Source organism: Balaenoptera physalus (assembly GCF_965194825.1).
Source record: "Balaenoptera physalus genome assembly, chromosome: 1".
NCBI lineage: Eukaryota > Metazoa > Chordata > Mammalia > Artiodactyla > Balaenopteridae > Balaenoptera > Balaenoptera physalus.
The window spans coordinates 190,432,610-190,459,036 of NC_138882.1; the positions used below are offsets into that span (position 1 = coordinate 190,432,610).

A 26,427-nucleotide genomic window follows, 5' to 3' on the forward strand; every position below is an offset into this window, starting at 1 on the left:
CTAACCGCCAGGGAAGTCACGCAGGAGTTTTCACTGTTCACTCTTAACAATGAATTACTTAAACGGCTGTAATTTGGGACTTTCAAAGTAACAGGTTTTGAGTTCTTTCTTTATTGAAAGTATATTTTATAGACCTCTTGAATTCATCGATCTGCACTCCAAATTCACCCCTCCTACCCCAAGGGCTCTCTCTCCAGCTCAGGACACAAAATCTCCATTTGACCTTGTGTTCAAGTCGGAAATGTGGGAATGGCCTTCTCACCCACGTGGGCGCCCACCTCTGGGGCCCTCCCCCTTGCTCCCCACGGGGTCCCCTCTCAACAGAGAACCTCTGAACGGAGAAAGATCAGGGTCCTCCTCCAGGGCTCCCCATCTAGGTGCCAGCTAGCTCTCCAACCCCACCCCCAGCCAGCCACCCTCCACACCCCGGTGCTCCTGCCCCAGGGCCTTTGCTCTTCCTGTTTCTTCTTCCTGGAATGCTCTCAGCAGACCTGCCCTACTCAACGCCGGATCTCTCCAGGTTTCCCCTCAGGTCCCTTTTCACAGAGGTCTCCTGTATACACCCTGCGGGAAACAGCCCCGTCGCTGCCCCCTGACCCTGCTCCTCTTCATACAACGTGGATGTTTTCCTCTCTCCCAGTCCCACATATTCGCTCTAAGAGGACAGGCTGTGCCTCCCAATGGCTCTTGCAGCACCGGGAACGGGCTGGGCACAGAGCAGGTACGGCACAGCCAACGGCTGCTGAAGGGCCAAACCTGACCTCACCTCAGGTCTCAGCTGAGACCTCACCTCAGAGGCCCCCCACCCCTCCTGCAGTCTCTCCTGTTCTCTCCCCGGCATCCTCTTTACACCACCCCAGTGCTCATCAAAACCTGCAATTACGTTTGCATTTTTCATCAGTAACATCTGCCTTGCCTTCTGGTTCAGGGGTAGGCAAACTGCAGCCCGAGGGTCCAATCCCCACCGCTGCCCGGTTTGGTAAAGGTTTTGCCGCACGGCCGTCCTGCCCGCCTGGTGGAGTGGCTGTGGCTGCTTTTGTGCTACGAGGACAGAGCCGAGTGGTTGTGACAGAAACCTCACAGCCCACACGCCTAAAAGGCCAGGAGGGAGGGAAGGAGGGAAGGAGGGAGGGGGGAAGGAGAGGCGGCGGGGGGGGGGGGGTGATGGGGGGAAGGGGGGAACAGGCAGCAAAGCACACTGGTGGTCCGGCAGTTTTACTCAGTGGCTCAGTCCAGCACCTTCAGAAGCCTGCCCACTACCTCGTTCCTTTGTGTCCCATCAGTCACTTATAAATGGTGAAACAAAAAAGCCAAGGGCATTTGTTGGCTCCTGTTCGCAAGTCCAGATGTTGTCCTGCTTCAGGTGTAGATGGATATTGGGTCAAGCACGTTCTGAGCTTTCCACCTCTCGTGCTGGAGCCACGTTCGGCTCAGCCTTTCCTCCAGGTTCACTGCCGGCCCTCATGACCGCCCAGCAGAGAACCCCAGCGGGCAGGGCACAGGCCCTGGCACTGAATCCCACCGGCTGACGGTCCCACCTGGGTCAGGGCGCGTCAGGCTGTGACTGGCTGGGCCTGGGCCGTGTGCCCAGCCCTGGTGTGCATCCCACCCGCCGCACACGGGAGCCGGGCGGCTCGCGGGGTGAAATAGCCGGGTGCTGTTACTCAAGGAAGGGAGGGCAGGCTAGGCCAGCCTTGGGAAGTGTTCAATTCCATCTCAGGACTCTGTCTGCAATGGGAGACGAGGGATTAGCTTACAAAAATTCACCAGTGCAGCCAACGTCGTTGGTATTTTTTAATCGCACATTAGAGACTCAGTTAATGAACGGGAGAGAAGTCACAAGCCTTTTCAATCTGTTTTATGCTTTTCCTCCCTGCTGTGTAAAATGCATTTCCTACTCATTTATTTCAGCAGCTGTATCAATAGTTAAGAGCTGCAAACGCAGCTGATAATCACTTGGTTTCACACAAGAAAACAGAGACCAGAAGTAAAAGAAGGAGCCATCAGTGGTTTTGCTAAATGCCCCATTTATTCTGCAATCAAGGTTCAGAAGTGTGGGGACACAAGTGCAGGTTGAGGAATCTCTGTGCAGCTGTCACGTCACAGCCACACGAGGGGGGATGGTGATGACGGCGTCTCTGCACAGTACCCCCCTTCTCTTGTTTAAAGCGAACACGGTGAGGATGGATTGCCCATCATCAACCTCTCTGCTCTAATCTTTAAGAACCAGCGGGGCCTTCACTTGGTCGGCCACCTCCTTGCCGGCCAGCGCCTCGACAATCGCCAGAGCAAACTCGAAGCTGGTTCCCGGCCCCCGGCTGGTGAGGATCAGGCCGTCCCTTTCCACACGGTTCTCTGAGTAGCTGTAATGACCTTCGAAATAAAAACAAAGAAGGGTTATGTCCCAATGGGCTATGCTGGACAGCAAGGACCACCACTCAGCAGTCCCATTCGCTTCCAGCGCTACTACTGGTCTCGTGAAAATTAAAAGAAGAAGAAGCCAAAACCCCCAGGACAACGAGGTAGCCAGTCACGCAACCCTCAGGCACTGCCAGCTCTCGAAGCACAGCGGGAAGATACTGAGGCCGCCACGCGCAGCAAAGAGCAGCAGAAGCTAACAGCTGCTGAAATGAAGCGTGGGAACACGTGTGACGCTAACGCAGCTGCAAAAGACCGCGTCCGTGTGAGGGGGATGCCGGAGTGAATGCTAAGCGCTCACGTTTCTCTTCCACAACACACGCAAGTTAAGTGCCAATCCTGTGAGATGAAGGGCAGAGAATGCGCGCCCTGAAGTGTGTATGACTGCAGGGGTTCAGGAAATGCCACCCCAAAACAGGCTGCTCTGGTATACTGATTATTTTGAGCTAAAAGCACTTGAAAAACAGCACAGGCAGGGAGAGGGAGTGGCTTCCTCTGAATCTCCTTTCCTGCCTAAAGACAGATCATCCAGAAGGAACTCATAAATCCCCTCCCAGGAGTCTCATCACCCAGGAGAGAACACTAGAAGTTGACACCACACCCAGACAAACTTTGTCACAAACTATTATTACTCCCATCTACTCTTCGAAGGGTCCCTTCATCTTTCCTAAAAGCCAATTACGCCCCCCTGAGAGGCCTACCTCCCCGTCCCCTTTCTCTATTAAGATGGTATTTAAGCCAGAATTCTAAACCATCTCAGGGAGTTACTCATTTTTCCCTGGGTATCTCCCATGTATACATGTTAATAAACTTGTTTTTCTCTGGTCAATCTGTTTTTTTTTTGTTTTTTTTTTACAGGAGTCTCAACTAAGAACTCAGAAGGGTAGAAGGAAAATTATTTTTCCTTCCCTACAAAATGCTGGAGGAAAGGGGGATGAGGGTGAACTGGTGTTGAAGGTAGAAACTACCTGTGATACAGACTACCTAGGTAATGCACACACACGCTCTCTGCTGCCTCAAAATCAAACAAGCACAAACGACACATGATGCATCGGGAGCGGGGAGAGGGAGGTGCGGAGGGAGAAACCACACTCACTTGTCAGGGACTACCTTCCTTCTGCGGCCCCAGTTGGCTGTATTTTTGCAAATGTAATAAGAAATGTGCTTCTCCTATATTCCCAGGAAGTAAACGATACCACCTCCGGGCAAGTCTCAGGGCACAAAGCTGGGATTCCCTGCACCACCCCCCCCCAGCTCTCACCCTCCACGGCAGGCAGGCGGTCAGCAGACCCTCCCTCTGCGCGCAGCACCAGCGCCCCACGCGACCTACGCGACCTGCCCCACCGCCCGCTCCCGCCTGGAGCTGCTGCCGGGCACACTGCACTCTTTGCGGCCCCACGAGGGGCCCGGGCTGCCCCCTCTGCCCAGGAAGCTCTTCTGAGCGACTTGCTCTTTCAATTTCATCATCAGCACCAAGCCCTCAGAGAGGGCACCTGTGACCCCTCTCTAAACCAGGTCCCTCAGGTCACTCCATCACAGCGCCCTCCCAGCGCCGAGGGAACAATATGTCTCCTGTTCACTGTCTATTCCGTAAAGCGCTGAGTCTTCACCTGCCCGTCTGGCCCAGGGTAGTAATGGCACCGAGGGGGCGCCCCGAGCACCAGGTAAACCAAGAACGAACGAGTGCGCCCCCGCCGGCCGCCTTACTGCAGGACCTCCGCGTCCAGCCCCCTTCTGGCTGCCCTTCCCTCCACACTCAGCACCACCAAAACGGGAACCTTCCCAAAGCGCAAATCAGAGCACACCCAGTTCCCCCAGAAGCCTTCGCCAACTTTCTCCAGCACCTTGAGGTGACCCTGAACTCCACGTCACGGTGCACAAACCCCGGGGCCTGGCCTGCGCACAGAGACGGGACTGGAAGGAACCAGAGGGAAGACGGAAAAGAGCCCGCATCCAGGTGGGAGCAAACGGTGACCTGGATGGGACAGCGGCAACAGAGAGGAAACGAAGGTCTGAGATGGATCTTGGAGATAAAACGCCCAGGCCTTGGGGAAAGACTCGATGTGGAGAGACATCAAGGATGACTGTCCTGGGCAACTGGGTGGGCGGGCGGGTGGTGGCACCGCTCAGTGACGTGGGACACGAAGGACAGACTGAGTGAGGGTCCTCTGTGAGATCCTGCCACACCCAGTCCCCGCAGGGAGAGCCAGGCACGCAGTGCACATACCCCCTCTGAACCCCTGCCCTCCCCTCCCCCACGCTCAGTGCAGACCTCCTGCCAGTGCCCCCCCCACCCTAGAACACCTGCGGCCATGGCTCTATCTTGTTCCCTTTTCTGTTCCCAGAGCCTAAGGAAGAGCTCAGGAAATGCCTGTTCAGTGAACACATACAGAAAAACGTCTCCTGGGACTTCCCTGGCGGTCCAGTGGTTAAGAATCCGCCTTCCAATGCAGGGGACATGGGTTCAATCCCTGGTCAGGGAACTAAGATCCCACATGCCGCGGGGCAACTAAGCCTGCGCGCCGCAACTACTGAGCCCGCGCGCTGCAACTAAGACCCAACGCAGCCAAAAAAAAAAAAGAAAAAAAGTCTCCTGAGCAAGACGCTTCTGCTGTGTTAACGAGCTTTAGAAACCACGTCCTGATGCTCATGTCCTTTCAAAGTGGATGAATAACACCTGCAGTAATTTACGTCTTCCTAAACCTCATTAAAAATCACGTCACCCACTGAAATAACTGACTACAGTACGTGAAAATTTTCCTAGTTGCACCTTTTTAGAAGAAAAGAGGATCCCTGGTTTGAGGGGGAGAGGTTTTCCTAATCTAACCTCATTTCCTGATGGTTAAAGATCATTTTAAATGCTGAACTAGAAAACCGGCTGGGCTGGGTCTCCTGGAGCTGAGACGGACAGGTCAGCGGGAGGCACGGCTCTAAACGGTTCACTTAACAACCTCTTTGTGGGTAAAATATTACAAATACAGCCTAAACTGGTTAAAGATGTTTAAAGGTTCCATGGTTCTCAGAACCTCAACCAGGAAGAGCAAAAGGTCTACTTACGGACCACCTCCACCTAGTGGCGACAATGAAGAAAACCCCCCGCGCACCGGCCAATCCCCGGTCAACCCGCAGGAGGCATTCATTCCCTGTTAACTGTAAGCAAACACCCTAAAGCCTCTCTCCAAGCCCAGAGATGAAGCACCTGGGGAGGCCAGGGGCCAGGGGGCAGCAACTAACGGCAGCTTTTACCTGCACACCCCTCGCCTACATGGTCTGGGCGCCACAGGTGGAGGAGTCGCCACAGAGACGGGGAGTCCCAGAGAGCCCGAGACATTTACTATCTGGCCCTTCAAGGAAAAGCCGCTGACCCCCGAGCACAGCAGTTCTGGGTTCGAATCCAGGCCTGCCATTCAGCAGCTGTCTGACCTCTCTGAGCCTCCTTTTCCTCTTCTGTAAAACGGGGATGATACCAACCTAACAGGATGATTCTGGGAGCCCGACCAAACCAAACGCCAGCATGAAGTGGTGGTGTCATTACCGCAGACACGGCCGGGGAAGGGCAGCCTGTCCACTGCGGCGTCCCCAGCACTCAGCCCAGAGCCAGGCCTACTGATCTTAACACGATGTTCACCACGAGGACGAGACAGAGGGCCTCCCGGAGGAGACACCAGGAAGTGATTACAGCTCCACTTCTCAGAATGTTCTGAAGGGGCAGAAACTGCAAACATTTTTCTCTTACAAGAGGAGTTACATGTAAGAGGACAGAATGCAATGCTGGTAACCTAGGCATATGGGGGGCCTCACCAGGACAGAGGCGGGGCCCCAGGTCTGGCCTGGCTCCAACGAGTGGCCTCGCCTCCCCAGGCGAGGTGAAGCCAACACCTGCCTTGCCGGGCACTGGGGCTGCAAGGCTCGAGGTAACGCGCAGGAATACACCCTGTAGGTGCCCGAGAGTTAACGATCTCATCTTTTTCTACTTCTGATCAGCCTCAACTTCCTGAGGCGTTACAAGGAAAGAGCCACAAAGATACATGTACAGATAACGGGGAACATGTTCCACTCCTTCTTCCTTCTCATGTGTCGTAACTACTAAAGGAAGCCCGATTCTGTTCTTTCTAACCCTCCAAAACCCCTCCACTAGCTCAAAGTAAATTAAATCCCTACACTAAAAAATGCCCAGAAACCGGAGCCTTTAAAAACAAAAAATCAATTTTCACACAGATGGTTTTACTTACAACTTAGTATCTTTCTGCCAACTAAAACCATAGATTTTTCAAGAAAATACTACTTTGGATCAGATTTAAGAATATGCAGAATCTGCAACACCGGGAGTGAACCCTGACATAAACTGTGGACTTTGGGTGATGATGCCACATCAGCGCAGGTTCATCGACTGTAGCAAAGGCACCGTCTGGTGGGGGAAAGGAGGCTGACGGTGAGGGGGATGGGGTGGGGTACTGGGGCTTTAGGGAAACGGTGTACTTTTTTGCTTAATTTTGCTGTGAACATAACACTCCTCTAAAAAATAAGGTCTATTAATCTTTTTAAAAAGGCAGTGAATGAAAAATGCATCACCTTGCTTTGCGATGAAAGCATTAACGTAAGAAAAAATTTACTTGCCCTACTTTTAGTTCAGAATAAGTCCAGAGCAGAACAGAGATAGACAAGAAAATGTAACAGTCACGCAGCTGTTTTCAAATCCGCTTTTGATACTATTAGTCTTTTATTTTTTTCCCCAACATCTTTATTGGAGTACAATTGCTTTACAACGGTGTGTTAGTTGCTGCTGTATAACAACGTGAATCAGCTGTACGTGTACATATATCCCCACATCTCCCCCCTCTCGCGTCTCCCTCCCACCCTCCCTATTAGTCTTTTTATTTAGCCACTGGTTTTTGGTCGGCGGGTGTTTTAAACGGAGCCGGTCACTCGGCCTCCCCGCTGGCTGAACGCCAGTCGAGCCCCCTTTGGCCTCTAAGTGGGGATTTGTGCTTCCCTGCACTTATCCACACCAGCGTGATTTTCCTTTCTCTCTGCATGTTCCAGGGCCTCTGCCGCCCTGTGATATGCACTCCAGGGACAGGTGGCAGAGGAAGATACCCCCTGACAACAGACTCTACCTGGTCGGTGCTCTGAGTGGCACACTGAGAAGCAGTGGCTCCACAGCTGTGCATCCAGGAGCTTGGTTACATTGTTTTGCTGTTAACTACACACTGCCTCATATTTTTAGATTTGATGCACATGTCTCTGCAAGCCGTTAACTCTTGGAGGGCAGAGACAATGACATGCTTTTTAAAAATAATCTCCAAGTGACAAGCAACAATAAGAGAATTTGTTTAAAAGTTGATAAATTACCAAAAAAGGTTATAACGTTAGGTTAAAAAAGCAAGCTGTAGAATATACTTAATAGATCTCATGTGAGTAACAATATTAAACTGCAAAGGATAATGAGTAGGTGCAGAGAAAATTCTAGAGTTTCACAGGAAAACTTAATAGAAGTTAAATCTGACAAGTAGAAAGGTGCTGGGGAAGTTAGAAGAGAAACATTTCCTTTTACTTCACCCCTTTCTGTACTGTTTGCATTTTTCTTTTTACCATGAATAGAAATTGTCTTCATAAAAATAAATGAATAAAAGTTAAACATCTAGCTGATATTTATAAGAGAAGCCTGTGAGCGAAGGAACAGGCCTGCCTGCCACCCGGGCCTCCTCTGGAAGAAGGGAGCAATGTCCATTTTACTTTGGATTGTGGGCAAAAGGGCACATTCTGAAATCGCTATCAAGGTTTAAAATTTACCCTCAGGCTGCTGGCAAAGTATTTAGTAAAAATACTAGTTAAACTGGGCATTTTGCAACCACTTCAATCGGTGACCACGAGGAGCCAGGCTGGCCTTTGGCTCAGCCCCTACGTCCCCGTTCGGGTACATATCTGCAGACCCGCACTGTTAGGGGACGCACACGTAGAGACCCACACCATTAGTCCGTCTCTCTCATTAAAACACTTGCAAAGAAAGTGAGGAACACATCACACGCCAACCCACAGAGAATCCCTACGTACTACTGTCTACCAAGTGGGAGACAATGCTATAGCACAGCTTTTTGAGTAGGTCTTTTGGCACATTAGAATATATTCATGTACTTACTTCCGTCCATCATTTTGTCTTTAGCAAGTGGGTGTGTTGTAACTTTGCTTCCAAAACCTATTTCATGAGCCAACAGAGCCGTAGGTCCTAAAAAGAAGATGAATAAAAAGACTTAAATGTAGACACAGAAAAACCCCTGTTTTAAAAATCGCAGCAGCAAAAATATTCTTCAAAATCAGGGGCTCTTACCTAAAATATACTTATGATTCTGAAATTAAACACTTCTTAGTATGAGAGGTAAAGTATGTTTATGATAAAACATCTGCTGAGCACATGCAGCAAAAACGTACAAACTTAAAACACATCAATAACCATTTAATCAAAAATATCTACTTTTCTAGCTGAGGAGCAAACAGATAAATAGAACATGCCCCCTCGAGGGACAGGCTGCAAGTGTAACAGGGGGACAAAGGAGGGGGAGACCACGGACGGCAAAACGTCCTGCCTTACCCTTTGCAGATGGAAGATTTAGTTACACATTAAAGGCAACTAGTACTCTCTGAACCCCTGGGCTTGACTGCTATTTTACAGACTAGTTTTATTTTTCTACTTGAGAATGAAAAATTAGCACTCATCCATCTGTCTATCCAAATGTATCAGGTGGTAGGATTATTAAAATGAACGGGACATTGTCCCAGCCCCAAAGGAGACACCTGTGAAATGCCCACATCTGAGATACAAAGGCACTGGCATTCCTGTCTTACAACTACGCACTTAAGAACCCTGCACAAATGCCCCCTGTGGTCCTCTACATGCTCCCTCTTAAAATGAAGGTTAAAAAAAAATATGCTGGTGCTAACTTGAGATTTTTGTGAATGGTCAACTTCACTGATAATCACAAGCATATTTTGTAGGTAACAGTCCTCAGATAGGGACTAAGACCAAAATGGTTTTATACCTTTGTTATCTTAAAACTTTTAGAAAAGTAGTTTTTCTACCTTTTTCCTCTAAGCCACCAAAAAATAACAAAAGAAGAACTTTCTAAGGCCTAATGTCACACCTAGAAAAACTTCAGAAGAGCACCGTGGCCTTCTAAACGGTTAGGGCACTGTGGTTAAGATCCCAGGACGGACTCTGCACACTTTAATTCCAGCAAACCCAAGCACCTGCTCTCAGGACCTTTCATTTTACAGCACCGTCCCAAGGATAAAGTACGGACCTACCTACAGGCTACTCAGATCTCAGCTGCTACTAACAGGAAGATCAAACAAATGATATGTAATTACATAAGCTTTCTGTCTTAGCGTCAGGTGTCAGTTTCATACCAAGTCCTCACTTATACCTTAACCAGGAAGCCTCTTAAATATACTTGACGCCCCTTCCTCCTTACTTGTACGCTGCATGTGAGAGCTATGTTTGGTAGCAAACCCTAAGAGTGTGTGAAAACTGAGTAATTATCTCAATTTTTATTTGATGTATTCAAGAACTACCTTTAATTCTTATTTTGTACGATTTTAAGAAAAAATGATTTCCTACATCATATATTTTAAAGCAAATTTCAAGCGATGACTGATCGTACATGAGGACCGCAGGTCATACAGTGAGGCGGGAATTTTCAGGCTGCTCCCTCCAGGTGGTAAGATGGCTGCCTATAACACTGATGACCGTAGGGTAAGCTCATAAGTACTGCTTGCTGGGGCTCAAGAATCCTAGCTGGAAAACTCGCGGGGATACTTAACTGCTCCTATTACTTGAGATTCCGGTGGATGAAATGCGGCCGAGCCTGCAACAGGGGTCCAGCCCTGAGCACGGAGCCGAAGGTTCAGGGAACAGAGGGTACAGTGGACAGAAGGGCCCTGGGAGGCCCAGAGGCGAAAGCCAGCAGCGCCACCGTGTGGCGATGTACAGAGGGCACACCTTGCCCCCGCAAGCGCCCCCAGCTCGCACCTGCAGCCCAGCGCTTGCCCGCTGCCCGCTCGTCACCTCCAGGCTTTCTTGCCCTCCCCCACCCAGAGTGAATCTCGTTTTATTTTCTTCTCAAGACAGCCTCCCTTCCAATTTCTGTCTCTCCCATTCACTCCATATTAGGGGTTAAGCTAATATTCCTTCAGTTCAATAAACCGTTCCCAATTCCTAACTGCGACATTCATCTGCCGATTTAAACACCCGTCTCTCTCCCATCACTCGTTCCAACCTCGCTGCAATCTCCTCCACACGCCATCACGCTTCTCCTACTTTGTGCAGCACCCAGCGGGGCAGTGCAGGACATTCAACAAGACACCAGGTCACTAGCTCCGTTCACTTTACAACGTGGATGTAAATGACGACAGGCCTGTGTGTCTTAGCAGCGTGGGATTCAAGTCCGCCTGAACACAAAACACTGAACCAGATGTGGCTGATAATTCTGCTACTTTGGTGACACAAAATGACAAACTGCTATGTGGTGTTTACTTGCAACACAGTCCTAAGAGGACAAACCCAGCCCAAACCCTTCCCTTCTTCCTTTAGTTAAAGCACTAAGAATGAGGCAGAGGTGAGAGTCAGCACGCAGGGTGGGGTGGGGTGGACTAAGCCCTTGTATGAATGACAGCACCTCTGTCTTCCTCCACAGGGAGGGCTGCAGCTGCCTGGGCTGCAGCGTCCTTCAGCAGAGAGAAATCCCCGAGCCCCAAGGGCAGGTCAGAGGTCAGTGCTGACCAGAACCCAAGGACGGGGCTTGCCAGGTGGCTGCCCCTCAGTCCTTCCCAGTCTTTAATGCAGAGGTTCTCAAACATTTAAAGGGGTCTTAGGACCCCTTTAGCTATTATACGAGTTACATTTATCAACATCTGCCATGCTAGAAATTACAACTGGGACAGGTTTACAACATAAGAATACTCAAGCACACAAGCCATGCCTGAATGATGACATCGTCATACTCTGATGTCACTCCTGTGAGAATTAGAAGGAAAAAGGCAAATAATGTGTTAATAGTATCTGCTTTGCCCTATGAACCCTTTGAAAAAACTCCGAGAACCACTGCTGTAATGCAGTCCCTAGATCCCCAGCCTATGACTTCTTTTAAAGTCTATTGTATTGAACAAAATATCAACACATCATTTTATTTAACCATCCATACATTCATCTCTTTATTTGCTCTTTTTGACAAACATTTAATGAAGACCTATGAATAAGGAAGGCACCTGCCAAAATTACACTATGAAAAAATGCAAGATGGCAGAATATCATCTGATATTAGAGCAAAAAGGATGGACTTTAAAATGGTATCAAAAACCAAACTACTAGGCTTCAAAGATGTGGAGACATCGACAAAGCACCAACAGCCTTACTCTATAAATTAAGTGGTAGAGAATACAGTACCTAAGACCTAGCACTCAACACTGGGGACCAGGCAGGAAGCCCCCCAGGGCAAGTCCAGGGCAGAGCTCTGACGCTATGTTGGCCCAATTCTTGCTGACCGTGTGCGGGCAGAAGTACTTCCTGGCACCGGGATTTGCTGTAACAAGCTGTTTACTGAGTGCCAGAGGGGCCACGTTCTCCTCCAGGTCCACCAAACAGAGAAAACACTAAGTTTCACAGAACGTAGACCAAAGGCAGGGAGGGGCAGAAAACGGAACTGTAGTAATTTCTGAGATGACATCAACCTCATGCCCCAAGCTAAATACACCGATACAGATGCCCTTCATGCCTTAGGAAGGGGAAGAAGTACTGGGAACACGATCTTATAATTAAAGATGACCCCGTCACGTATTTTTTGAAGAAAGCCAACAACACACTTGAACACAGGACGGCTCTGCACTTACCCGCACAGATTGCGGCGATGAGGCCCTTCCTCTTTTCTTGTTCCTTCAGTATCTCCTTCACAGCAGAGGACTAGTCAAAGGAAACCAAAAACACAGCAAGTTGTCATTAAGCTGCAGCCAATCTCTGGCTGGAAACTTCGGCAGAATCTGATTTTAGCTTAAACCACAAGATCTTCAATCTATTTTTCAACAATATTGCTAAATCATCAATATAAAAACTACCAAATTCATAGTTTTTCTACATCCTTAAACCCAATCAAGGCATTTATTATAAGAAAAAGGTACCCTTTTCTTAAAGATGTTTAAAGATAAGAAAAGCAATTTCCCCTGGGCATATTTAACCCTTGCCATTTTGTACTCTAGGGAGAAAGACACAGAAGGGAGGAAATGTGCTGTTTTGGGTGTTTTCAGACAGCGAAGTGGGGAGTGGAGCCCAGCAGTCCCAAATGTCTGATTCAACCTGCCTCATGAGCTTCTGTGTGTCCTGCCCCTGCCACCTCTCTCTCTTCTTCTTCCTGCAGGCTGACTCTTCACATAAGACAAAATGAAGAAGCAGTGGCTTCTTTTATGCCATTTTTCATTCAAGCTGGCAGCTCCAGCCCCCTGCAACCTCCCTAACCCCGACGGTTGAGTAGACAGCCAATCTCTTATCTTTCTAGGCTTAACCCTTCACAAGCACAAAATTAATCATTCTTCTGCTGTTGAGGGAAAAAAACAAGTAGTCTTACATTTGGACTGTATTCACAGAATCTGTTCATAACTGTTTCACCAATTCCACTTACTTCTATAGTAAATGTTATTAGAAACTTTTTTTTAAATTAAGCTAGAACACCACTTTGTTAATTTCACCTTTTCCTAATCTATTCACAGCCTCCTTCTTGAAGTATTTTAGCAGCAAACCCAGCAGAATACGAGACGCTGAAGTCCCCCAGCTTTACCTGGGATAAATTCTGTGCGCCCAGACCGCCTCCTGGCATAACCACCACGTCGTAAGGTCCCTGTAACAGTTCAAAAAAAGAAAAAGGATGCGAAGATGTTTCACTTGAAGTGTGCGTTAAGCAGCAACACTTTCATATCAGAGCAAAAAACTGTTCACAGAAGAACAATTAAATTAAGGTGTTTCTCTATAATGGAATACTGTAACTAGTACAAAATGCAGAATATCTGTATACAGTAACATGAAACGATGTCCATGTTGCAGAACTGCAGGCGTATCATGACCTCATTCCTGTACAAAGAATAAATATACACACGTATGTAGATGCATGTGTGTACACACCTCTCAATGCCCCCACATACGTGTGTACAGTATACAGACACTCATGGACAAAGGAGATCACCAACTGAGGCAGGGTGGGGGAAGGGGGAGAACGAGAAAGGGACATTTAACGTTTGACTCTGCGTTTGTCTACACTGTGTGAATTGTTTTCAACAAGAATGTACATAGCAATAAATAATTAAAAACAAAACAAACTCTAAAAGGCACAAATTTTTTTAACCTTATGAAAAATGGAACTTGGACGATAAAAATGATGTAATATTTTAGTATCCCACATACCAAAACACCCTACAAGTCTAATGATTTCAAACTTGCTGAAATTACAAATAGAAATTGGTTTAATACAGTATCTTAAATTGTTAAAAGCTTTAAAAATTTAGTCATTAAGCAAATTATGAAATAAAAATTTACATTTTTAGTCCAACATATACTAGAGTTACTTTTAAAGACTGTAAAATGTCCTATGTTGTTTTAAAACCAAGCAAAACTTAGAACAAAATTTGTGAAGTATAGAATTTTTTTCACTCCTTTTAGAAACTGAACTAAATAAATAGACACAAGATGTCACCTGTTCTAAAATACCCAGACACCATAGGACAAAAACCACCAGGGAAGGAATATTTACTTCCACTCTCTCATTTTTAACCTGCTATTTAGAAAGTTTCAACAATTTATGTGAAATACCAATATTCTTACATTCCACAATCTAGCAAATAAATCTGAAATATTTGGATTTATTAGAAAGGAATGCACTTTTTTCTATGCATTTGAGAGTGAGGCACAGGGAAATCAGGCTCCAGGTTCCCCAGGAGGGCAGAGACGGCCGTCCATGAGAGGGCTCTGCTTGCTTTTCTGCCACAGCTCTGCTCCAACAGGGTACAGCCCACACTCCTGTCACACCGGCCCCTGAAGCCTGAGCCCGGTGAAACCGTGGGCAAAGGTGTCTGGTATATGTGGCGGGGGGGCATGCTTCTGAGGAAAGGGACCACAGCTCTTGACAGATTCTCAAAAGTGTTGGTCCCCCTCAAAAGGAAGAACCGCAATACTGAAAAAGTGACACAATTTCAAGGGACCTCTTACCCCTCCCTTAATCCAACCACAAATCAAGTATGAGTTGTTCATGTAACATGAATCACCCAACCACGTCTGTGTCACTGATAAAGGAAAGATAAGAAGCAGCTTTCAAGTAAAGAGTAAAAAGTGAATGGGAAATGTCCACCTGACTCCTTTATATTAAGTAACATAATCATAAGAGGAGGACAGGCTGCCTGTATGAGCCAGAACACTGATGAAAGGGTCCCATCCATCCACCCACACTGAGCACACGCGGTATCAGGGACCTGCCAGGTTCCGTGGATACACAGTGGAAAAAGGCAAAGTCCTCCACTTCCCAGGGCTTAGTTTAGTGCCGAAGACGTCCAAGCAAAGTAACTTTCTTAAAATAAGTCTGTGCTAACAACAGTCTTAGATGTAGTCAAGAAACAGTTCAAGAAACTGATAAAGAAGCCAGAGGAAGGAATAATTCCAAGTATATGGAACAAACCTCTTTTTTTGCATCTTCTAGACTGGCATCAGGACAAATGACAACATCTCGGCTACACTGTACCGGGTCTTTTCCAGCCAGACCTGCAATGGTGACCTTAATCTAAGAGAAAGACATCATCACGATATTTAAGAACACTGAAACATAAATTTAGAGTAACATTTCCACAGCTGCCCTGTGTTTTAAAATAACTGGGCAGGAAATACTGCAACCAAACCATGCTGACCTTAGGCTATTAAGATGGCTAAATATATTTAACCATTAGGTCTGTCCCAGTTTGCCTGGAACAGTATGAATTAAAGATGCCGTCCCAGCACCCTGTCTGCTTAGCGTCCTTTCTCCCACAAGTGTTCTGGTTTAGGTGATAAATTATATGATCATCCTATCAATAATCCACCTGGCAAAGTTGCTGTTGCCATTTAACCCTTCTGGTATTTTCTTAAGGTAGAAATACAAGTTAAAACAAAATACTACTCCGCCTTGCAAAAATTTACAAAGCTGACAATACTGGAAAAAATGGGAATCTTCCTCACTGCTGGTGGGCCCACATATTAGTACTTTGGATAGTCATTTGACAAAATCTAGTACCATCAACCGTGCAACTAGCAATTCCTTTTAGGCACAGAGCCTAGAAAAACCGCTACGCCGGTGAACAATGAAACCTGTATTAAGACTATTACCGTATTAGAATGCTGTGAAACAATGTAATAAAGGAATGGATAGATTGGCATATTCCTACAGTGCAATACTAAGCAGTATTTTATTTTATTTATTGACCGTGCCACGCGCGGCATGCGGGATCTTAGTTCCCCAACCAGCAACCGAACCCGTGCCCCCTGCAGGGGAAGCACGGAGTCCTAACCACTGGACCGCCAGGGAATTCTCTACGCAGCAATTTTAAATAAACAAACTGGATCTATACCTTTACTACAACGTGGGCACTTTATTTAATTATTTTATTGTTTCTGTGCCTCAGTTCCTTCAACTGTAAAATAAGAATGGCAGTAATTCATAAGGTTGTTATAAAATGTAAAAAATTTTACATAAGTGCTTAGAATGATACCTACCACTCAGTAAATGCTATTTAAGCATTCACTATGGTTATGCGCGTATATATAGATTTATACCACAGACACCCAGAATGGGAACCACACTCTAATGCTACTTTAAAGACACGCATGGAATGCATTCACGTCACTGTGAGGACAGCAGTTACCTCTGGGGCAAGACAGGGAAAAGGATTAGGGAAATTTACAAAGAGGGCTTTGCAATGCCTTCTTCCTTTAAAGCACCTGTTCTTCAAGGCACAGGTCAGAAAAAAATATAGCAAAATGTTAACAAGTAGTAAATGTGCACAGTAGAGAAACAGGTGGAATTAGTGCCTGTACTGTCGTGTCCGTTTGAAATATTTCATAAAGTACACGGAACATTACTTTATTCAAAATGACTTATAAAATTCCAACAATGTTTTAAAAGGGAGGAGGGCTAGAAAACTTTGGGGGACATACTCCAGCTCGCCTCATGACATCGACAGGGATGACCGTCTCCATCTCCTCTGCTCCTGTAGCCAGGATGACCAGAGCTCTCTTTGCAGCCATTTTGATGTTGGATTTTTTAAAGATGTAACTGAAAAAAAAAAAAAAAGATTTTCGAAAAACTTTCACTGCGACTCTGTAAGAGCCAACAACTTCAATTTCAGGAACATTTTTAAGGAGAGTAACTAAGTCCCTCCTAGGGAAAAGGTTTTGATACACAAACACAACTGAACCTGAAAAATGCATTTTAGATCAACGTTGGTTTTCACAGCATTTCAATTGCTGTTTTTTGAGATGAAAACACAGTAAGGTTGCCAACACGCTGGTGTTGTTTAGATTCTTTTATCATGTTTTTAAAAACCCAATTTCTAATAATATATTGCAAATGAAATTTTCCAAGACACAAGTACATGGGTCTTTCATTTCACACGATGCGGAGGAGGTACGAAGTCGTCTTTTTTCAAGTAGTATTTCACAGAGAAACGACTAAACTTTATTATCTGGGTGAGAAACGAAATACACTCTTTAGCAATTAGCTCCTGAGATTTTTGGAGGGGATTTTTTTTTTTTTTTAGTTCCAATAACTGCACTAAAAATTTGGGGGAGGTTAACAGTGTTAAATATTTGAACGCACTTTTTTTTTTTAAATAACGGAGAAAAATGGGAATTCCCCCTCACTACGTTCAATGCAGCTAGATTCTCTCTTTGCACTTAGCAAACGCCATTGTAAACGACGGCTGCTAAGCCAGGGTCTGAACAGTTTTTAGCCTATTCTCTTTCCGCAGAGCTTGTCTTCCGTTAACTGATTTTGGTAAAACGATGCTATCACACACAGGATTAACCAGCTCCCGGCTGGTGGGTTGCTATGCACGCAAATTCCGGCAGCTTTAGCGTTGCTACTACGCTGGCGGCCTAACGGCGCCCTCTGCTTATCTCGGAAGGCCGCCCACTCCTCAAACGCGGCGAGACGCCGGCCAGGCCCGCGCCTCCTCCGGGACCCCCCGAGGGTCCAGCGGGAGGCCCGCGCCCCCTCGCCGCCCGCGGCGCCACGGCCTGCGCACACGCCGGGTTCCCCAAGGCCCCGACCTGAACCTCGCCTCTCTTCCCAGGAACGCAGAGACTCGGCCCGTTCCGGCGGCACCTCTACCCGAGGCACGACAGAGCCAGAACCGGACTAACCCAGGACGCACGCAGGCACGCAACCCAGCACGCACGCGCGCCGCCACGCTCCGGTCTCAGCCCCTCATTGCGCAGGCGCGCGCCGTCCGGCGTCTCATCGCCCCGCACTGCGCAGACGCGCGCCGTCCGGCTAGGCTCCTCAGCCTCGCACTGCGTAGACGCACGTCGCTCGCATCACGTTACGTCACATCCGGCCGAACCCACCCTGGAGAACGGGGGTGGGGGCCGCCAGTCCTTCTGCGTGGAGGTTGTGCGCCTGGGATTGATTCCATTTGGAACAACCAGCACCGCGGGAATCCTGTGGACTCAGGTGTCCTGCCGAAATCTCCCGCATCCGAGGCATGGTTCTGCGTGCCCCCGGCTCACGCTGAATTTAACCCGTTTTTTTGCCGCAGCCCAGACGTTTTTTGCTGTGCCGGTCTGGAGAGTGCGTCGGCTTCCTTTAAATACGCATTTTCACAAAATATCAATAGAATTGTTCCTTCACGCTTCCTCTGCGCACTTAGGGCTCCCTCTGCATTGTTCCTGTTTTCTGGAGCGCCTTCCCTCGTCGGCCCCGCTCTATTAGGACTCTTCAGGGTCTCCCTGCGCTCTGTCACCCGATCCCCTGTGACTAATTTGGTTACGGGGGCTAATTTCAGGTGTATTCGTTTCTCAAAATAGTATTTTTTAAAGATTCCAAAGCTGCTTCTGCATCCACAGAATTAGGGAGGGAGCTGAGCACGTAAATCAGGCACGTCTAGGTGTACTTAAGAGATACTGCAGGTCGGGTCCCAGACCACCACAGTGAAGCGAGACGCTCGAGTTTTTTGGTGTTCCAGTGCAAATAAAAGTTATATTAACACCATACTGTAGTCTGTTAAGTGCGCAATAGCATTACGTCCAAAAAGAGTGTATGCTTTTTTAAAAAAAAATATTCCTAAAAAATGCTAACCATCACCTGAGCCTTCATGGAGTCCTAATATTTTTGCTGATGAAAGGGTTTTGCTGGTGGAGCCTGGGATGTGGATGGTTGCTGACTGAATAGGGTGATGCTTGCTGAAGGTTGGGGGCGGCTGTAGCAATTTCTTAAACTAAAACAATGAAAATATATCAATTGACTCTTCTTTTCATGAAGGATTTCTCTGTAGCATGCAGTGCTGTTTGGTAGCATTTTACCAAATGCTTTAGAACTTTTTAAGATTGGAGTCAGTCCTCTCAAGTCCTGCTACTGCTTTGTCGGGTAAGTTGATGTCATATTCTAAATCCTTTGTTGTCATTTCAATAATTCCAGAACATCTTCACCAGGAGTAGATTCCAGCTCAAGAAACCACTTACTTAGCGCATCCATAAGAAGTAACGTCTGATCTCCTTAAGATAAAGTTTGATCATGAGATCGCAGCAACTGAGTTACATCTTCAGGTTCCACTTTTAATTCTGGGAGAATTACCAAAATGTGCCACAGACACGAAGGGAGCAAGCGCTGTTGGAAAAATGGTGCTGGTAGACTTGCTTGATGCAGGGTTGCCACAAACTTTCTATTTGTAAAAAAACGAAATGTCTGCGAAGCACAATAAAGTGAAGTGCAATAAAATGAGGTATGTCTGTATTTGATTAATTCATTTATTGAAATTATAATCTTGTGAAAACGCACAAAGGAAACCTAAATCAAAATGGGCTGGGGAAACCATGAAGGGAGGGTTCTAACACACGTATCACTCACTGCATCTTACAGGCCCCAGGGAAAGAAAGAAAATTTCCTTCTGACGCAGCAACAAGCTGCCCATAATTGCAGCCAATAAAAAACCCGCCACAGCCCTCCCCAATTTCCTTCTAAAATCTAGTAAAATCTGACCTTCCCTTGGCCTCCTTGAACTTGCCTGTGGTTTTCACCATAGTTGGCTTGTCTTGAATTGCAATTCCTCTGCTATTCCCAAGTAAGCTCATCTTGGCTAGCTAAAGTTCTTGTTATTTTATTTTGTCAAGGTCAACAACCTCAAATTATGTTTTTAAAAGTCTTTGGTTAGTGATATTTTTACTGGTTTCAAAATCCAAAATGATAATGGTTACACTGAACAGACAACTCCTATCCCGGTCCCCATCCAGTTCCATTCCCACCTCCCAGGTAACAATGTTCTTAGTTTCTTGGGCATCCTTCCAGTATTTATGCATGCACAAGCAAATACAAATACATACTATTATTTTCCTTCTTTCTCATAGAAATGTAGCAGACTCTATATTGTTCTGCACTTCCTACCTGCTGCCACTACCATATTAAGAATATCTTGAAGATTTTCCATATCAAGAAGTTCCTCATTTTTTTCCCCACGGATAAATAGTATGCCATTGTGGACACGTTTCGTAGATTATTTACTGGTGCCCTATCGTTAACACTTAGGTTATTTCCAGTCGTTTTCTGCCAAAAGCACTGCATTGACTGACCATATTCATACGTCCTACTTGTGCAAGGGTAACTGGGGGATAAATTCCCAGAAGTGGGAAATAAATTTGAGCAACTCCATACAAATTGAATCACTTAGCATTCTCACCATTAATGTATGAGATCAACAGTATTTTTAAATGTCAGTGTTTTTAAAGTTTTGATTTAGATATTAAAAACATGTTTCTTTTCAAGAAATAACATGCCATTTTTATTTGCAGAACACTTTCATATATTTCATGTTATCCTTACAATGGTGGTGAGAGTGGTTTTTATTTAATTTTTAAAAACTGTAACTATATTAATTTATGCAACACTCTGCACTCATGCAAAAAATTTAAGTGCCTCCAGTCATTTTGCATTTTAAGAAGAAAATGTTTTGGGAGTTCTGGAATGACTTCACCTTTGGCTGTTTGTGAAGGAAGCAGGCAAAAGTTGCCCCCTTTTAATTTTGAAGGGGTGTGGGAAATAGAGACAAAGAAGGAGAGGAGACAAGTGGTCAGACACACTTCAAGAACCAAGGAGGGGACTTCCCTGGTGGCGCAGTGGTTAAGAATCCGCCTGCCGATGCAGGGGACACGGGTCCAAGCCCTGGTCTGGGAAGATCCCACATGCCGCGGAGCAACCAAGCCCGAGAGCCACAACTACTGAGCCCGCGTGCCACAACTACTGAAGCCCGCGCATCTAGAGCCTGAGCACCACAACGAAGAGTAGCCCCCGCTCACTGCAGCTAGAGGAAAGCCTGCACACAGCAACGAAGACCCAATGCAGCCAAAAAAAAAAAAAAAAAAAGAACCAAGGAGGGATTTAGGTGGATGGAAGGAAAACTAAGAGAAGACAGGCTGTTTTGCTGTAGTGCCCATGGTAAACTCTTGTAAGGAGACAACCATACTGGTGGCCTGCCACAGCATGAGACAACCAGGACAGAATAAAAATGGCAAGACAAAGGTTCAGTAAAAGAGAAAGAGAAAGAATCTGAGTTAACACTCCTGGGACATCTGCATCACCATCAGGATCTGAAATGGACCTGAGTCAGTGTGAATTTTTGCCAAATGAATACATTACATACAGTTTTAAAAACCCAAATATTACTTAGGGTAGATTGGATTATTTTTCAGAAATATTTCCTCTTTCCTCTCCACCTGCAGCCCCTTGACTTTGGGTTTGTCCTTGCTTTGTCTAAGAGACATGACCTGATCAAAGCCTTGAAAAGCACTGACCTGAGGATTAGGTTTGCTCGCTTGTACTTTTGCCTTGCCATAGGAAGAGATTGCCCCCCAGGGAACAGAAGGCAGTACCCAGATTTTGTTGCACAGTGATAGCCCACTGATGACTGCCTTCAAAGTCTCATCAGGAAAAGACAGCAGCCTTCTGACTCTGTCCTTCATACTCCTCAGCCCTGCTCTCCAGAGGCAAATATTTTCAGCTCTTTAAATGATTTCTTCTGGTAATTATCTCTATTTTAAAACAATACGCTAATACTGTTATTTCTTACGTGTTGGTTTTAGACATTATGTATAGACTTCCTGGCGGGTATTAACATAATTTTCATTTCACAGATGCAGAGGTTGAGGTCCAGAGGGGTGAAATGACTATATAAGGTCCTGCAGAGTCTTGGTCCAATTCAGATATTCTGATGCCGGATTTCACACTCTACCCACCATAGACTCTATCAATATTACTTATTAATAAGTCAGCAACTCAACACTCTTTCAACCTTAGAGTTCATACCTATTTCTCATCACACATTTACAAAACTAAGCCAAAAAATTAAACCATTTACCAAAAAACCTTGTTCTAATACTGGAAATGAAGACATCGCCTAGTTCAGTCCCTTTTTTCCAGGTAGAACAGTGCCGTCCTATCCACTGCATTTTTAATTCAACATTTGACAAGTCTTTAGGCATTGGAGCAAGTGCATACTAAAAGACTCTCCCTGTTTTCAAGGAGCTTAAAATTGTCAGTTTCTTGCAGCTCTTGCAACATTTATTTAAGAGATCTTGAGCTGCCTTGTGGAGCTCACAATCCAACAGTGGAGAAATGGTGTTGCTAATGTTAGTGAAGCACTTTAGGACGTGCCACCTCCAAGTATGCCACTTTAGCATATCGATTATTTTGAGTTAAAGGCATATGGAAAACAATCAGCACTCTGATTCCCATTTTTTCTTCCCCAAAGCAAATGATGCTCTTACGTAGGAACTGCCCTCCCCATAACAAGAAGAAAGAAACATTCTTATCACCAGAGACGGAGGTGGGTCTCTTAGAATTTGTACAAAGAGACTTCGTTAAAATAACTCTCAACTTCCTCTAATTTCCCCCATTTTCTTCTACTTTTCCACAATTCCCACTTTTTGCTCAACCCACTTAGGTTTTATCTCTTCTTTGGGTCTTCAATTCCTTACAAAATCTCCCAGGTCATGGTAAAGTTTATATTAATTTGCATGCTTTTTCTAAATCTTATGTCAGTTCTCAGGTCCAACCAGAGACCTTAAGAAGGTAAAGTTTTTGCAGCCCCTACATTAGCCAACAGCCAACCATGGCCCTTCTGATACTGGTTCTACAAAGCAACTTCCTGGAAGTAGCCAGATCACAATAAATAGCAAAGAAACTGTTGCCAGGTTATTTATTATTTTTTCATGGGTCACTTACATCTTGCGTAATAACACTCATTTTCTATGACTGTATCCTTTTATTTCATTGATAGCACTTATTCAGCATTTTCTTATCTTTTGTTTACTTATTTATTATGTCTCCCCTTAATCCTGTGAACGCCATGATAGGACCTTCCTGTCTTGGTCACTGCTGAATCCCTACCATCTATTGCAGCCTCTGGCACATAGCAGGTGTTTGATAAATTCTTGCAGGTGTTATCCTGATTTCACCCTATAAGACGTTCCTTCCTTTCTTGGACTATGGCTATAGATTAATACTTTACATTTGTAGAATACTGCAGTTTACGATGTGATTTCAACCAATTTCTTGTTCCTATTTTAATCTTATTTCCCACGTCATTTTATTTTCACCTGCTTTCTCTACAATGAAAGGCGGGGGAAGGTTGGGGGGGGGTGGAAGCTCTAATTGCAGTTACTGGGCATAAAAAAGCCATTTGTGGCATCAAATAAATGTATTTTTTCAATATCCAGTGAAGGCTGGGTTCAGGGCACTCCCTAGAGAGGTCCGGCAGGAACTGCGAATTTCCCCTGCGAGCCCCCAAAAGGTTAGGCTGGCGAGACCGGAGAAGAGTGGGCGAGCCCTGACATTTGAAGCAGCGTTGGCTCAAGGGGGGAAATTCTGACACCGAGGTCTGCGAGGGGCCCGGAAGATGCCTTCACCTCTGCTCCCACCCCGTGTAAAAAGCTCCCCCAGCCGTGGGCCACGACACACAACTCCCACAGGCAGCCGAGCGCCGGAAACGGGCCGGCTGACCCACAGTGACGTCAGACCCACTTCCGTCGGCCGGGTCGCGCGGCGCCCGGATTGGTCGAGCCGCGCCGCAGTGGGCGGGGCGGGGCGGGCGCGAGGGGGCGGGGGCGGCGCGCGGCTTCGGAGCGCGCGGTGTTGGGGCACAGGCTGCGTTCGTGGCCACCTCTAGCCGCTGCGCGACTTGACCCCTCAGGTCCCCTCCTTGTGGGCGGCGAGAAGGGGCCCTGAACCACGCGGCCAGTCACGTTGGGGTCGCTGCCCCTTAACGACCTTGCGGACTTCCGGGGAAGGTTGCGCCCGGGAGGGGGAGGCAGGAAATCGACGCTCCCCACCTCCTCGTCCCAGATGGCTCCGGTGGCCGATTGGTGGCAGAGGCCGGTGGATGCGCGAGGGAACGACGACATTGACCCTGTCCCCGGTCTCTGGAGCCATGGTTGTTTTGAAGACTCAAAACCCAGGCTCTGCAGCATCCTATGTATTCATCACCTCATTGATAACTTACTGGAAAACTTGCAGAGCCCTGTGGGAAAACAAGGCTGTGCCGTGGGCTCCGTTTTTTGTTTCTAATTTCTGCCAGAATACAGCTGCTGATGTGCTCTGCTCTTACGGGCACCTTCTTTCTGGAAGTACAGTAAGATCTGATTAGGGTTTCAGTATGGCTTATCAAAGCTTTAAAAACCCTTTTCAGTTGTAAAATGTGAATAGTAATGCCTGTCCATAGCTTGGTGAGGCCCTAGATCTCTCTTACCTAAAACGCTAAGCTCAAAGGAATTGAAATGTTGAGTCCCTTTTTGTTATTTCCTGTTGAGTTCTTTAATTCTGCTTCAGTAATGTCTTCATATCATCCAGGAGCTATACCAGCGTTTCTCTCAGTGTGCAAAGTAATCAACATTCCACCCAGCAACACACATTTGAACCTAGCAGAACTTTCCTGACTCCCTACCTGTTGACTGCATCTTGTATCCCTTTCTTTCTTTTGAGGCCCATTTACTCCACAGGTTGTTAAACTGTGGCTGCACCAGGGTGAGAACCTATAGACCTTTTGCATGTCTACAACATTCTGTGGATCTGCGGACTTTGGCAGTGCGCTGCTATGTAGGGGATTAAAATCAATAGGAGGTTTGCCAAGGACATTCAAATCCCTCCACACTGTGGTTCAAACCTCTTTTCTGCCTGATCTTCCACATTCTGACCTCTTACTCTCCCTCACTCACTTTATCTGTTCCTTGAACATACCCTGTACTTGCCTTCTTCATGCTTCCACATAGCAGTTCCCTCTAACTGGAATGCCCCTATTCTTCCGTACCATACTTTCAATGCATTATCCATCCTGCAAAACTCAGTTGCAGTGCCAATCCCTCCAGGAAACTTTCTCTATATTCCCATAGTACTTTGTCCCCCTAATATAGAATCTATAAGGGTGTGTGGCCTTACCCAATGTGTATAAACTTCTTCCTCCCTCTCTAGGTTGTAAAAGCTATTGGGATGGTGCCGTATCTATCTATGCCTCACAAAACAGCAAAACGCAAAACTCATTCAAGAAGCACTTACTGAGTGCCTGTCACGTGCCCAGTCCTACCCTGGGTGCCATGGACACAGCAGTGAAAAAACAATGTCCTCCAAAGGAGATGGCGAATGACAGGGAATAGAGAGTGGTCAAGGAAGGCATTTTTTTTTTTCCTGAGGAGGAAACCTGAGTAAGATGAAGTCATATAGAAAGCAGGAGGAAGAGATTTTAGATGAGGGAGCAGCGTAAAGGCCCTGAAGCAGAGGTGTGTTTAGTATGTTAAAAAAACAGCAAGGGAGTCAGACCAGAGGGGAGTGGTGGGACTCAGAGCCGGAGGAGGTAGGGGGTTAGATCATGACACACTTACATTAGACATTCAAGAAATGCTTGTTGACTTGAAATTATTAAATCGATAAGGGATGGAGAATAATGACAGTAACAAGGAAACTTGGAGATGGCTTGGATGGGATAGACCCAGTAGGCCTATATGAAGTATTCACAATTTGCACACACATACGTTGGAACTGTTATTTAGTGCGGCGACATTTCACTGAAAAAAATCTTAATGAAAACCAATGGTTAATGCAGAGATCTTCCATTAGAATGGAAACCCAGAAGACGAGGAGGTAGGTTTCTTGGAGGAAGAAATGGATTGACACCACTCCAGTGAGTGGAATTATTTGGTAGATAATACCGATTGCTCTTAAAAAGTTCGGAGGGAATGTGCTTTTGCTTTATTTATTTATTTATTAATTTATTACTTTATTAATTTATTATTTATTTATTTATTTGCCATGCTGCATGGCTTGCAGGATCTTAGTTCCCCGACCAGGGACTGAACCCATGCCCTTGGCAATGAAAGCATAGAGTCCTAACCACTGGACCACCAGGGAATATTACTCAGCCATAAAAAAGAACAAAATAATGTCATTTGTGGAAACATGGGTGGACCTAGAGATTGTCATGCTGAGTGAAATAAGTCAGAGAAAGACAGATCTATGATATCGCTTATATGTGGAATCTAAAAAAATGGTACAAATTAACTTATGTAGAAAACAGAAATAGAGTCACAGATGTAGAAAACAAATTTATGGTTACCAGGGGGAAGCGGGGGAGGGATAAACTGGGAGATTGGGATTGACATATGCACATTACTATATATAAAATAGATAACTAATAAGGACCTACTGTATGGCACAGGGAACTCCTCAATACTCTGTAATGATCTATACGGAAAAAGAA

At 46.2% G+C, this 26,427-nt stretch overlaps 1 protein-coding gene and 1 long non-coding RNA gene across 4 annotated transcripts; one reads left to right on the forward strand and one right to left on the reverse strand.

Moving 5' to 3' along the window:
- Positions 1-2,007: 2,007 nt before the first annotated feature.
- Positions 2,008-17,967, reverse strand: PARK7 (Parkinsonism associated deglycase). Of its 3 annotated transcripts, none has more exons than XM_082461542.1 (7): positions 17,837-17,967; positions 16,631-16,748; positions 15,123-15,224; positions 13,239-13,298; positions 12,301-12,370; positions 8,558-8,644; positions 2,008-2,373 (listed from the first exon to the last, which is right to left on the reverse strand). In XM_082461542.1, exons 2-7 carry the CDS (start codon positions 16,718-16,720, stop codon positions 2,213-2,215), a joined length of 570 nt encoding a protein of 189 aa, XP_082317668.1. In that variant the 5' UTR covers positions 16,721-16,748; positions 17,837-17,967; the 3' UTR covers positions 2,008-2,212. The 3 variants fall into 3 exon arrangements, with proteins under 3 accessions (XP_082317668.1, XP_082317667.1, XP_082317669.1); XM_082461541.1 differs by having other exon boundaries at positions 17,744-17,902; XM_082461543.1 differs by having other exon boundaries at positions 17,755-17,885.
- A 118-nt stretch (positions 17,968-18,085) lies between these two features.
- On the forward strand, positions 18,086-19,412 carry LOC309660734. The gene is made up of 2 exons (XR_014263574.1): positions 18,086-18,263; positions 19,110-19,412. It is a non-coding gene; the product is annotated as an uncharacterized lncRNA (long non-coding RNA).
- Positions 19,413-26,427: the final 7,015 nt, after the last annotated feature.